Source organism: Puma concolor, chromosome C1 (assembly GCF_028749965.1).
Source record: "Puma concolor isolate L17-30 chromosome C1, mPumCon1.1.hap2, whole genome shotgun sequence".
NCBI classification, from domain to species: Eukaryota; Metazoa; Chordata; class Mammalia; order Carnivora; family Felidae; genus Puma; species Puma concolor.
Window position 1 is genome coordinate 54,040,276 of NC_141674.1, and position 14,301 is coordinate 54,054,576.

The 14,301-nt window shown below is 40.2% G+C and overlaps 1 protein-coding gene and 1 long non-coding RNA gene across 7 annotated transcripts in view; both read left to right on the forward strand.

The window, feature by feature from the left end:
- AK4 (adenylate kinase 4) overlaps positions 1-6,442 on the forward strand; it is a 75,886-nt gene extending 69,444 nt beyond the window's left edge. For all 6 annotated transcript variants that reach the window (XM_025935331.2, XM_086717210.1, XM_086717208.1 and 3 more), the window contains one exon: positions 626-6,442. In XM_025935331.2, the coding sequence (XP_025791116.1) occupies positions 626-740 (115 nt within the window). In that variant the 3' untranslated portion in view covers positions 741-6,442. The remainder of the gene's footprint in view (positions 1-625) is intronic.
- A 560-nt stretch (positions 6,443-7,002) lies between these two features.
- Positions 7,003-14,229, forward strand: LOC147578080 (uncharacterized). Its single transcript, XR_015254763.1, has 2 exons — positions 7,003-7,937; positions 7,990-14,229. It is a non-coding gene; the product is annotated as an uncharacterized LOC147578080 (long non-coding RNA).
- Positions 14,230-14,301: the final 72 nt, after the last annotated feature.

Here is a 14,301-nt window from a genome sequence, read left to right on the forward strand (position 1 = left end):
AAGAGAGAATGTTAAGCAGGCTGCATGTTCAGTGTGGAGCCTGTCAACGGGGCTCAGTCCCATGATCCTGGGATCGTGACCCGAGTCAAAATCAAGAGTCAGACACTCAACTGACTGAGCCACCCAGGCGCCCCTCTTTGATATGTTTTAAATAGGAGAAGAAGAGGTGGCATCATGCTAGGCATGCCAGAATTGTAAAAGCTGTGGCCTTATTTAAGTATCCCCAAGTGCAGGTGTTGATACATTTGCGGGGGCTGCTTTGGCACTTAGCAGTGTGTGTGATAGACCATGAGATCATGTTTGCTTTATACCCAGGATCTTCACCTGCCCTAATATCATGTTAAAAAGAAATCTAAGGGTCGCCTGGGTGGCTCAGTTGGTTAAGCATCTGACTTTGACTTCAGCTCAGGTCATGATCTCACAGTTTGTCAGTTTGAGCCCCACATTGGGCTTCCTGTTGTCAGTGCAGAGCCTACTTTGGGTCCTCTGTCTCCCCTCTCTCTGCCCCTCCCCTGTGCATTCTTTCTCTCTCTCTCTCTCTCTCTCTCTCTCTCTGTCTCAAAAATAAACATTTAAAAAAAAAGTGAACCTAAAATGCGTTTATGTGTTGGATTTTATTTTTCAGGAGCCGAGGAGTGCTTCACCAATTTTCTGGGACGGAGACTAACAAAATCTGGCCCTATGTTTACACGCTTTTCTCAAACAAGATCACACCTATTCAGTCCAAAGAAGCATACTGAGCCCGCCCAATGAAGAACCAGGAAGATGTCATTCATTCAGTTGTATGTGTAGTATTGGTGCCGTGTCCAAATTAGAAGCTAGCGGGGATAGCTTGCAGCGTCTTTTCTAGTCTAAATGGTGAACTGAAATGAAAACAAATGAGGAGAAAGAGTTAATGAAGAGGCTCTTCTCTGCCTTTCTGATGAAGGGTCACCCACACATGTCTAGGATGTCTCTGCACGTCTCAAGCCCTTCACAAGAAAGCACGTACAGGCTGGATTTCAAAGGGTGTATAACCCAAACTCTAGCTGATTTCTGACCATCACATTGTTGCCATAGTAGCCTTTTAACACGTGATGGTGTTGGCCTCTGGTTCTCCCTGCCCTCCAAAGGCTGTTGAACCACAGCACCAGGTGGCCTGAGAATGCCAAGGGCAGTAGCCCCGGCCTTGTCCCAAGTTCTCTGGTATGTGCCCTTCCTGGTGACCGTGCGATTGAAGCCAGTTGCTCTGTGGTCACTTCTCTGGCCTTGAGTGACTGTCCACAATTAGCTTTTCTGTTCGGAGTGATACCTTTTTCTGCCTCCATGCTCTGTAGAGTCTCTCCTTTTTCAGACATCCTGGAATGAAAGGATTTGGCTTCTAGTATTTTTATTAGACTGTATTTTGGTACATCTGTTTTCTCCCTTCCTAGACTATGAAGTAATAGATAGTTACTGCTTTTATCTCTCTCAGATTCCTTTCTAAGAGCCGAGAGTGAGGGGAGGGTGTCCAGATGCTTCTTGCAGCAGGAACTGAGCTCTGCAGAGGGTCTACTTACGCTGCTGGGCTGACCCTCATGGGTTGACACTGCTCTTTTCTTTTATTATGAAAAAATAAAATCCTCAAAGTCTTTGGGAGTCTTCAGAAAAATGGGAGATACTACATACATGTTAAAGAATCATATCTTGTGTATAGAAGTAATAAGACCATATGGAATTACTGCACTAAAAGAATAGTTTAGCTTTTTATTCAAGACAAAAAAAATGTATTTTGAAATGCTGCTAAATATTGATGCTGACAGTGTTTTTCTCCTGTGAGTGACCCAAACATATTATAAATAGTTGGTAAAGGGAATGGAGCCTGTGGGTTGAGGAAAATGTTGCACTAGCTGTGCCCAGACTGAGTATGACAGCTTTGTGATTATGGGAAAACAAATTCTTAATTTTTTTTCTTTCTATTCCAAAGATGCTTTCTGTGGGGTGGCCATTAAGTCTAGAAATATAGATGATACAATTTTGTCATTCTTTGTAATGTAATATCAATAAAACATTTATTAAAGATTTGCCTGGTTTCCAGACTTGGTGGCCACCTAATGTAATTCTGGCTCTCCTCTGGGAAGGACAATGAAATTTATTCCTGTTGCCTTAAAAATAAATACCCCTCTTCATGCATCGTGATTGTCCCTAAGGAGGGTTCTTTGCTATTCCTGAGAGTGACTTCTAACTCCTCATACTGAAGAGAAGGGGGGGCGAGGAGCCTATTTCAGCACGCCTCTGGTGTTGCAATGCATTGTTTATTTTTTGAAGATGTCCTGGAGAATCTCCAGTCAATTCCCTGGCAGATGTGTTCTGTATGGTAATGATTGCATCTTCCTTACAAATATTGCCCCGCTCTTGACAGTTCCTCTCCTCTATACCTTCGTGAAAATGTTCTTTGACTACCTTAGTGGAAACATAGACTGGTCTCCTCCTCATTCTCTGAATCACCATGTTACTTTTTGGGTGTATGCAATGGAGATGCCCAGTTCAGGTCTGTGAAACATCAGTGCATGATATGGACTTCTAGTGCTTTAGAAGAGCCATGTTTGAATGCCGGTTGGTGGGGACAGGGTGAAAATCAGACCTGTAGGTAAAGCTCAGGTTTCCTGGGGAACCAGGTACGGAGAAAACAAACCTGATATGAAGCAAGTTGCACAATTTAGACTAGTACTGCCATGGAGACAATTTCTAAAAACTAGGAGAAGTAGAGAGTTAAGGTTGTTTTATGGGTAATTCAAGAGAGGAAAGTGTGTGTCCTTTTGGAAGTAGAAAAATCTACATGACTCTTCCTTTATTTCTCTTTGTGTTTAACAGACTCCCTTTGGAGTTTTTGAGAGAGTTATGGGAAATGGCTGGTCCCTGATGCCATACTCTAGTTCTCAATCCTTCCCTCCTCTCCTCCAGCAGAATAGATAGTTATAGTCAATGTGGGAGCCTCTCAGTGTCTCAACGGCATTTGCTGTTTCTGTGCTTGGTGAGGGCCCTGTGCTTGGTGAGACCAATAAAAAAGACAAACACCTTTTCCATGCGTCTTTGAAAGATGATACTTATTTCATGTTCAGTGGCCTAAAAAGTCTATTTCAGATTTTCTTCAACAAGCTCTCTAGCATTTTCTCCAGTAATTTTGTAAAAAATTAAAATTCTCTTGAAAATATTTTGATAAAAGCTAAAGGGACATCTTTTCTTGGTTTTTCTTCTACTGCCACAGATACGGTTCCTTCACAGTTCTGCAAAGAGAGTAATCTGGGTGTCTATAAGATTCCTACCAGTCCACATACTCTGTGATTTAGCCAGTTGTGAATTAATTTTGCTTTTCATTGTCTGAACAGGCTTCCCACTTACTTAGAACTTGGAGACATTGCTGTGTTTAATATCCTTTAACACTAAGGCAGACATAAAATAAGTATCATTTACTGAAGGCCTTTGGGCGATAGGTAAAGTTCTAGGACCTTAGCAAACACTCATTTAATCTTTCAAGCATCCTTTGAGATAGGCATGAGGCCATGTTTATGAACAAGGAAGACAAGGGTCAGAGATGTGAAGCATCTTGCCCAGGCTCTTGCTGCCAACAGACAGTCCAGCCAGGACTCACACCCAGGTTTTCCTGATTCTGCAGCCTGAGTTTGCTCCTGGATGTTAACTATCTGTGTCCTGTCCCAACCAACCTAGGATGCTGAGCCTGCTTGATTTTGCTCGTATTTCCAAGTGGCCTCATCAAAAGTAGCAGAAGTGACATTCAGCTCTATATGGGACTGTTCTCCCCCTCCCCGCTTTGCTTAAGCAAAGGGAGCTGCTAGAGGAAGATCTGAGCCTTTGATCTTCTTTCCTAACTTCTCACTTATAAAATGAAAGGCTGTTGAAATAGGCTGGGCTTGGGTCCAGGCTAATCTGTGGAGGGGTCAGGTTCCTTCATGTTCCTCACCTACCTATGCTTTTGGTATCCATGGTATTGTACCCCTAAGAGACCTTAACACTTCAGCCGCCTTCAACTATAGTGCTCCCTGTAGATCTGGCTTCTGGGAGTTAGATGCTACTCACTTTTCTTCCCTGATACCAGGAGAAATCACTCCCTCACTCCCACCCCCAAATAAGGCCCTGATGATAAACATCCTTCCTGAAGTGCTGGCAGGTAATGGAGCCCCCAGCATACCATCTTGCCTATGTCACATTGCATATTAACATGATCCTGAATGCTACATTCACACCTTTGCCTGCCATCTGATGTGGCGCTGTTTGTCATGCACAATTCTGGCGGAAACCAGAGGAGATTGGCTTCCTGTGTTATCCGCCCTGCCCAGGGTCACTCCCCACCACCCTCCAGCAGCCAAGCTCAGATGAGCTCCAGCTTTACCCAGGGTGTGCCCCTCCCTTTGGTAGGGAAGGAAAAAGGTAATAACAGCCAATGGATAAGGGGGATTCTTGGAAAGAGCTACTGCTGTGGCTTCGCCCACCTACCACTTAAAAATGTTGTTGAGACAGGATGGTTTTAGATAGATGGGTGCCTGTGCAAAACCATAAATAGGACTGTTAGAAAATTTAGTTCACTAAACTGATTTCAGTATTTGACTTTAGCTGTTTAGCAGTTTAAACAGCTTACCAGCCTGCTGGGGGTCCTGCTTAGGTCATAAAGACCACAAATTTCAAATATATTAAGGCATAGGCATTCCTAGTAGTTCCTGTTTATTGGTACTTAATGCTAAGTGCATTATGTGCATTGTCTAATTAAATCTGCAGTAGTTACCCTAACGTAATAGATGTTTTAGTTATCTTGCCTCTGTGTAAAAACTGCAATCATTTTCTTCACTTAAGTTTGTATTTTCATGTATCTATAGGGATTAATCAAGAAATCCAAAAGGGCCTTTTTTTGTACCTTTTCCTCCTTTGAGTTCCCCATTCTAATTAATAGGTAAAGCAGTGTTATTTGATTGTACCTGGAATCTTTGCTTTTGGCACTCTGGTGCTGAGGCAAGAAGTGGGCACTCAGTGGGTCTTGGTGGTAGTTGCACACTGTATATACAGAGAGCATATATCTCATCTGCACTCTGCTGAGTTACAGGATCTCGGGAGACATTCATATCTACCTGATGAATTTCATTTATTACCTTTCATTTAAAACACAGTATCTTTTTGCTGCATTTAATTTTGCCAGAGAGGCAATTCATAAGGCCAAGTTGTGTTCTTAGTATGAATTGCTTTATAATTCCCCTGCATTTTTAGTAACTCCCTGGTCTATTTGGTGTCTCAAAAGGAGAACCTAGCAATGCAGCCTGTTTTTTTTTTGTTTGTTTGTTTCATTTTTTTTTTTTTTTTTAATACGGGAGTGTGGTCTAGTCATAAGTTATCATCCCTTTCCACATATAACTGATCCAGTCTGGTTTCTAGATGAAGAGTGTGCAAGAGCCAGATGTTGGGAAACCCATGAAGCCGTATTTCAACTATGAAGAAAAATATACTTCCTGCATCTGTTGAGATATACTATAATTACAGTTGTTCATAAATGCCATACCTTATCTTTCTTTTAACAAATTGCACAATTCTTGCCAAAATAAATGCCATTATTCTGTATGCTTCAGGGAAATTCCCCCAATTTGATCAGTGAGCGTGTGTGTGTGTGTGTGTGTGTGTGTGTGTGTGTAGGGAGAGGGAGGGAGAGATGGTGAAACATTTCCAAGGGGACAAGAGCCCTTGGATGGCATGGATGTGCATTCCTTCCGGGTAATAATTACGCTATTCCAGGAAACAGCATGTGTCTTCCTGGAAATAAAGATTTCCTGTCTGTAACTTTTGCAAGTTACACCAAGTGCACCTTGTGATTCTCCCTGGGGTTGGTGTGTGTCTAATTCCATTTCATAAAACCTTTCTTCATTTTAAAGCTTTGGCTGTGAAGTCAGAAATGTGCTAAATAAAAACAAACTGTTTTGTATTTAATTTAGAGAAGGGTAAAGGGAAGAAAAAAAAAAAACTCAGTCTTTATGTAAGCTCCAAGGTGTTAGGGCTTAGAGGGTTTTTCTAGTTTTATGAGAATTTGTACTACTGATTTTTATATATTCCTGTTTTTGAGATGAACAGATCTCTGGGGAAATTGTTGCATTACAATGGCGTTTCACTGTGACCCCTCTCAAGCTCAAATCTGTTCTGTTAAGCCAATGACAACTTGTCACTTCGGTTTACTGTCCTGTGAAAAGTCAGCTCCAGTTTCCCAGAAGTTGTGTGTTTACGATGAGTCAGTGCTTTTCTTCAGTGAAAGTTGTCAGCCTTCTTGATTTGGGTGTATGTGCTTAATTCAGAGTATCTAAACCTGTAGTCTAATCTGTACATGCTCTCCTAACTGTTAATTGTTATTGACTATTTTGATTATCTTGCTTGAAGATTGATTCCTACTTTTTAATTTGATAGAAATAAAGTTTTTTTTTCCTGCTTATAACTAGTGAATTAATTTAACATTTGTATTGCTTTTTACACTTGAGAGTATACATCTTCATAGCTCTTCACATTTATGCTATTCTGTGACCGCTTCATTATCAACATTGTTATCTCCAATTTGCAGATGAGGAAAATAGTGAACACAGTGTTGCCTGGATGAGGTGACAGTTGGTGGCAGAACAAGATCATGAACGTAAGCATTATGATCCCCAGTCTCCTTTTCTGCAACACCATGTTGCCTCACTTTGTATACATTCAAGCACTTTTTTTATCTAGCACTTCATTCTTTGCATATTTTCATAAACATTCTTTAGTTTTGTGCTTGAAACAACTGGATGATGTGAGTAGATTCTCCCCCTAACTTGCAGATTAGGAGACTGGATCAGAGGATGTGAGTCTAAGATCATAGTGTCAAGGGCCAACTCAGCAGAAGCAGGAAACTCAGGAGACCTGGCTGCTGGATGCTAGAGTCATGGAGGAAATACAGCCAGCCTCTGCAGAAGCCTTCCTGCAACTGGGGGGTGGGGGTGGGGGGGGAAGAAGGGGGGGAGATGGGGGATGCCCTGGCTTCTCCCAACCTCACATTCTCCTGTCTCCTGCAGGGGCTTCCCCTTAGCTGGGTTCCAAAGCTCACTGACCTAGAAGCCTGAGGAAATGTCCCACAGGCCTCCATGCCCCTAGAAGGTGAACCGGATATGGTGGCTATGTGGTAGATTGTATCAAAGTTAAAGCCATTCACTCTTTAGGAGAATTTTACTTTTCTGCCCCATTGGCTTTATGTTTGGGCATACTGACTTGCCAATGAAATACGAGCAAAAATGAAGTGTGCCACTTCTGAGCGGAAGCCTCAGGAGCCAGAGCATGGTCACCAATCTCTTTCCTTCTCCAATGAGACTGTCAGTCTCCTAGGGCTCTTCTTTCAACTGGGATCCTAAAATGGACGTGGAGCAAGATTAGTCCATGATGGATTAGTACTGTGTATGAGAAATAAGCCTTTGTTTTTCTCATCCCCTGGGATTTGGGTGGATTTGGTGCAACAGCATAATTTAGTTCAAGCTGACTGATAGAAAATGGGCCCAAGACTAGTATATCATGTCATCTAGTTATAACTTTGATTCTCTTATCAAGCACTATTAGGCTCTGGGGATGCAAAGATGAATAAGACCCAGTTTTTGCCCTTGACTTCCTTAGTCTCCTGGAGGAGATGGAAATATATTTAGATAATTATACATAACTGTTGGGATTTTCACTGGATTATAATTGAGAATATACAGATGTAGTAACTTTTTCAGCCAGCCAACTAGACCAAGGAAGAACTAATATTTGAGCTGAGTGATGGAGGAAAGAGGGAACCCAAGCAGAGGGAATGGTATGTGGGCAGAATTATGAGCACATAGGCCAGGTGGAGGTCAGACAGGTATGGAGCAGGACTGGGGAGATAAAGGTAAGATTGAGTTGTTTGGGGAAGTTGTACTGACCTGGTCTTAACTTTGTTTGTAGTAGACAAAGACAAGACAAAGTAGACAAAGTTAACTTTGTTTGTAGTAGACAAAGACAAGACATCTGTATATGCCAGAAAGTGACTCATGAGATTTACATGATAAAATTGTACTACAGATGTGAAGTAAGGTGTGACTGAGTTTAACAGAAAGGGATGGTTGGATTATAACGAGTATAGGGTGCCTGGGTGGCTCAGTCGGGTGAGCGTCCGACTTCAGCTCAGGTCATGATCTCGCGGTCCGTGAGTTCGAGCCCCGCATCGGGCTGTGTGCTGACAGCTCAGAGCCTGGAGCCTGTTTCAGATTCTGTGTCTCCTTCTCTCTCTTACCCTCCCCCGTTCATGCTCTGTCTCTCTCTCTCTCTCAAAAATAAATAAACGTTAAAAAAAAAAAATAACGAGTAAAGAAGGGTTAAATGTCTCCAGGGGAGGGGTGCCTGATTGGCTCAGCCCTTAAGCATTCCGCTCAGGTCATGATCTCATGGTTCACATGTTCGAGCCCTGTGCCAGGCTCCACGCTGGCAGTGCAGAGCCACCTTGAGATTCTCTCTGCCCTTCTTCCACTCATTTACGTATGTGCACATGCACTCTCTAAATAAACTTAAAAAAAAAAAAAATGTCTCCAGGGAGAGATTGGAAACAACAATGAAACGGGGGGTGAGTATAAGGCCGTAGGAAGTGACAGAAGCTGTGGAGACATCAGTGCACTGCTTTTTCTCAAGGGAGAGTCACTGCTCAGCTCCAGCCAATTGTTGTTCCTGGGGATGCTGGCAATGCTACCCGGTCATTCAATTTAATTAAAACAATGACAACAACAAATACATTGCACAGGCTAAACTATATTAAGCCAATCTGGGACTAATGGTTTAGACAGAGACACACCGGAGGTTAGGAATGAGGGTCATAGTGGCTCGATAGATGTCTATGAAGTAAGAAGGTAGGATATGTGAAGGCAAACGAGTATGAAGGTGAGGACTGTCTAACTTTGAGGAACAAAAAAAAAGTTGTGTAGTTGTATAGAATTGTGGTTTGTCAGAGGATACCACCTATTCAAATAAATCACTTGAGTTTTTTACCCTAGAGTTCAACTGAGTGTGATTTTTTCCCTTAATCCTTTTCAGCCAGTGAATATGTAAGCATCCAATAATTAAATGAAAACCATACCTATACTTAAGGAAACCTCCTTAAACTGTGTATGTGTATTTTAAATATGTGTGTATGTATATATATGTATATATAACACACGTGTGTGAAACAATTATATCTATGTGTATATATGCATATGTAATAGGAGGTAGCTAAAATTTATTGAGGGTTTGCTCTGTGGTGCCAGGCAATAAGCCAAGCCTTATGTACAGCTAGAAGTAATGAACCTGAGGTTCAGAGAAATTAAGTTATTCAAGATCACTCACCCAGTAAGTGGTAGAATGAAGTCTGCACTCCAAGTGCTCACTTATGATTACTCAATTGTTCTCACTCATTCTGACTCTCATTGCCCAAAGGGACCACAGTTAAGCGCTGTGCAATCAAGGGACCTGTGGCCTTGGGCAGGAATTCCAGGAGTCAGGGTACACCTCCACTTGGAGGTAACTAGACTTGAGCAGTGTTGAGTCTCTCTAGTGGCCAGCTTTTCTCCTAGCCAGAATCCTGTGGCCAGTCCCTTTGATAAGTCTCTTCCCTCCCATGGAAGATTAGATCTCATATTACACCAGGAGCTGACACTTTGCATTCCCCCGTTTAGAGTCATGTACCTTGAGAAAAGAATAAGGTTTCCTGACAAGGAAAAATCAGTGATACCAAAATGAATGCTACATATCTAGATCAGTCGGAACAGATCAGCCACTCTTGTCACAGTAATGGCCCACATACACTGACCACTCTAGATCCACTATGTCATATGCATCAACCATCCTGGGTGCACTGACCGTATCGGACTACTACGGACATGTTGGCCACCAGACATAACAACTGCCCTGGACATATTATATGCACCCACTGCAATATGGAAACAATGTATCAGTGTGACAGGGTCAGAGAGAAGGGGTGCAGGCTCAAATTGCTTAGAGACTTGAATGAACCATCTTCTGTATTTTATCTGTATAAGACCCTCCGTTGCGTTTCTTCATTTGAAACAAAACAAACAAACAAAAAACCCAGCCTAATTGTCTAATGCTCACATGAAAGCCTCACCTAAAAATTTACAAATGTTGGCATTTATCAACTGAGGTTAGATAGCTAGGACTCTTTGAACATAGATGGCAGATGTCTAAACCTTAATCTTTCTGCACATCTTCCAAAAACCACATAGACCAAGGACGGCAAATAAAATCGCAGTTAACTCACCACACAACACAATTATATCTACTGCACATAGCAGGAAATAGAAGACTGCAAACCCCCTTTTCATTTGAGTAGGAAAATAGATATCTGAAATCAGCACCAGCTATGGACCTGTGTGGAAGTGGAGAGGTAGGAATTATCTGGGGAAAGTATTGAGAGGGCACAGCTTCTGGGAGACAACAAAGGAACTTGAAAGGAGTAGCTATCTCTTAAGAGATCTGGTGATTAAGAGGGAAGAATAAAGAAGTTTGTGGAAGTTCAGGGTTCTACAGAAATAAGATCTTCATGAAATCTGACATACTAAACTCTCCCTAACACCCCTGCACACCCCAAATAAGAGATGCTTTTCATTGAGGAAATTGCATTTCACTGTACCAACTGAAGAGGGCACTCTTGAACTAAGAAACTAGTAAGTCACTCAGATCCTTCAACTCCATCTGTAAATACACCTGATTCAGAAAAATCCAGAAGTCTTAAAAATGAAGAGGAAAAGGCAGCCAACGTCCACACAAAGTTACTTTGAAAAGGAAATTAATTAGAATCAAAATTCTTCAGCTGATGAAAATACTCAAGCCCCAAACCTGAGGCAAGAAGAAACTGTATCACAGCTCTCCAATATGAGTCAAATACAGTTAGACAATCAATAACAGATTTGAAAAAAAAACCCACAAATCAGAAATTCACAAATGCAGAAGAAAAGTGGGCACAGAACAAAAAATTTGTGAAACAAGAATTGCCTGACTACAGAAAAGGGAGTGAAAAAAAAGACAATGGTCTTCCAAATTAGGACCAAATTGCAAGGTGCACGAAGAAGAAAAGATTCAATAAAGCATACATCGGAACATGAAATGAAATTTTCCAAGAGAATTAAGCTAAGAAAAAGTAAAAACCTCAGAAAAAAAATAATAGCTATAGAAGACAAAGAAGATCTAACACACCTATAATTGAATTTTCTAAGAAAGAAAAACAACAATAAGTCAAAACCAATGTTTAAAACCATAGTCTAATAAAAACATATCAAAAGATAAATAAATGAAAGAAATCCTGAATCTACATATTAAAATGGTACACTGTGGAACTGTGGGAACTTAGAAGAGTCAATTTTAAGACATATTCTACCATACCTAGGAAAACATATCTGGGCTCCCAGGCAAAGAGACTAAGTGATTCAAACACAAATTAAAACCACAATGGGGCAACATTGTCAAGGAAAGAAAGTGTACTAAGGATTTTATGTACAGCCAAGCTGACTTTCAGTTATCAAACAAATGTGGCAAAAAAATGTTTATAGTTGCTGACTCTGAGTAAAGGGTACCAAGGATAGTATTCTTTTAACTTTTCTGTAGATAGATACTTTTCTAAATATTAAGTTGGGGAAAATGTCTTAAGTTTAAAAAAGTATTGCCTATTTATTGCTCTCTTAATTCCTCTCCCCAGCCTCTGGCAACCCCTAATATACTTTCTATCCATGGATTTGCCAATTCTGGACAATTTCATATAAATGGAGTCATATTAGTGGCCTTTTGTGATTGGCTTTTTCACTTAGTGTAATGTTTTCAAGGTTCATCCATGTAGCATGGATCAATAATTCATCCCTTTTTATGGCTGAATAATACTCTATTGTGTGGATATACCACATTTTTTAAATTCATCAACTGGTAACACTTTGGGTTTTCCCACATTTTGGCTATCATGAATGATGCTATAAACATTTGTGTACAAGTTTTTGTGTACACATATGTTCTTAATGCTCTTGAGTATCTATTTAAGAGTAAACTTACTGGGGTCACATGGTAAACCTATGTTTAGCTTTTTGAGGAACAGCCAAATTATTTTCGAAAGTGGTTGCACTATTTTACATTCCCACCAGCAATGAATGTTTCATTTTTTTGCACATTCTTCTCACTCGCTTTTTGAGAGAGAGAGACAGAGAGACAGAGAGAGAGAGAGAGAGCAAGTGCACATGAGCTGGGGAGAGGCAGTGGGAGAAGGAGAGAGAATCTTAAGCAGGCTCCACTCTCAGCACAGAGCCCGACATGGGGCTTGATCCCATGACTATGAGATCATGATCTAAGCTGAAATCAAGAGTTGAACACTTAACTGACTGAGCCACCCAGGTGCCCCTCAACACTTGTTATTGTGTCTTTTTGATTATAGCCATCCTTGTGGATGTGAAGTGTTATCCCATTGTGGTTTTGATTTATATTTTCCTAGTGATGTCTAGCATCTTTTCATATTTTGTTATTGGCCATTTGTATATCTCTTTTGGAGAAATATCTATTTAAATATTTAGCCCAGGGGTGCCTGGGTGGCTCAGTTGGTTAAGGGACTGCCTCTTGATTTCAGCTCAGGTCATGATCTCATGGTCATGGGATCAAGCCCTGCATTGGGCTCTGCACTGACGGTGTGGAGCCTGCTTGGGATTCTCTCTCTCTGTCTCTCTCTCTCTCTGTCTCTCTCTCTCTCTCTCTTTTTCTCTCTCTCCACCCCACCCCCCACCCTCCCCTACTGGTTCTCACATGCTCTCTCTCTCTTAAATAAATAGACACTAAAAAAGTATTTGTCCATTTAAAAACTGGGTTGTCTCTTATTGTTGTGTTTTAAGAGTTCTTTATATATACTGCATACTAGACTTTTCAGATGTAACATTTGCAATATTTTCTCCCATATATGTATGGGTTGTTTATCACTTTTGTGATAGTGTACTTTGAAACACCAAAGCTTTTAATTTTGATGAAGTCCAATTTACATACTTTTTTTGTGTTTTTGGTGTCATATTTAAGAAACAATCCATAGTCACAAAGATTTTACATCTATGCTGTCTTATAAGAATTTCATAGTTCTTACATTTAGGTCTTTGATCTAATTTGAATTAATTTTGCATATGGTTTGAGGCAGGAGGTCTAACAATTTTTTTCATGATGTGCAGATATCCAAACACCACTTGCTGGAATTACTGTTTTTTCTCCATGGAGTTGTCTTCATAACTTGGTTGAAAATCCACTGACCATAAATATATGATTTTATTTCTGGACTCTTAATTCTATCCCATTGATCTGTATGTCTGTCCTTATGCCAATACACACAGTCTTGATTACTGTAGCTTTGTTGTACATTTTGAAATAGAAAACATGAGTTCTCCAACTTTGTTCTCTTTCAAGAATGTTTGGCTCTTCTGGGTTCTTTGCATTTCCATATGTATTTTGCAATCAGCTTGTCCTTGCCAATTTCTGCAAAAAAGACAGGTGAGATTTTGATAGGGATTGTGTTTAGTCTGTAGATACATTTGGGGAATATTGCAATTTTAACAATATAGTCTTCCAATCCATGAACATGCGATGTCTTTCTATTAATTCTTCAATTTCCTTCAGTGATATTTTATGATTTTTACTGTATAAGTCTTACATACTTTAAAATTTTTTATCCCTAAGTATTTTGTTCTTTTGATGCAACTGTAAATGAAATTGTTTTCTTAATATTTTCAGATTGTTCATTGTTAGTGTATAGATATATAATTGATTTTTGTATATTGATTTTGTATCCTGACACACTGCTGAAATTCTTTTTTAGCTCTAATAATTATTATCTTTCATGTTCAAATTGTCCCAAACTTGGCAAGTAGGATCCTTTTCAAGATGTTATTTCTTTTTGATATAGCTCCATCCATATTTGAACACTTACTTGATTTTTGGCATAAGATCTCAGAGATATCTTGCATTTCCCTTCTAAGACCTGGTATTAGCCATTTCTCCACAGAGCTCTAGTTTCTTTTAGTGGGGTATGATATTTAGAAACCACTAAGATCTTGGTACCAGCTGTGTTCATTGTTATTGTAGTGACATTAGACAGAATTAAGAATACAGTAAAACCCTGGATTGTAAGTAACTTGTTCTGCAAATTTTCCACACGACAAACAAACATTTCTAATAAACTTTAACTTGATAAATGAATGACGTCTTGCAATACAAGTAATACATGACACTGAATATCACATGATCACAACTGAGCCAATGGCAGGATTG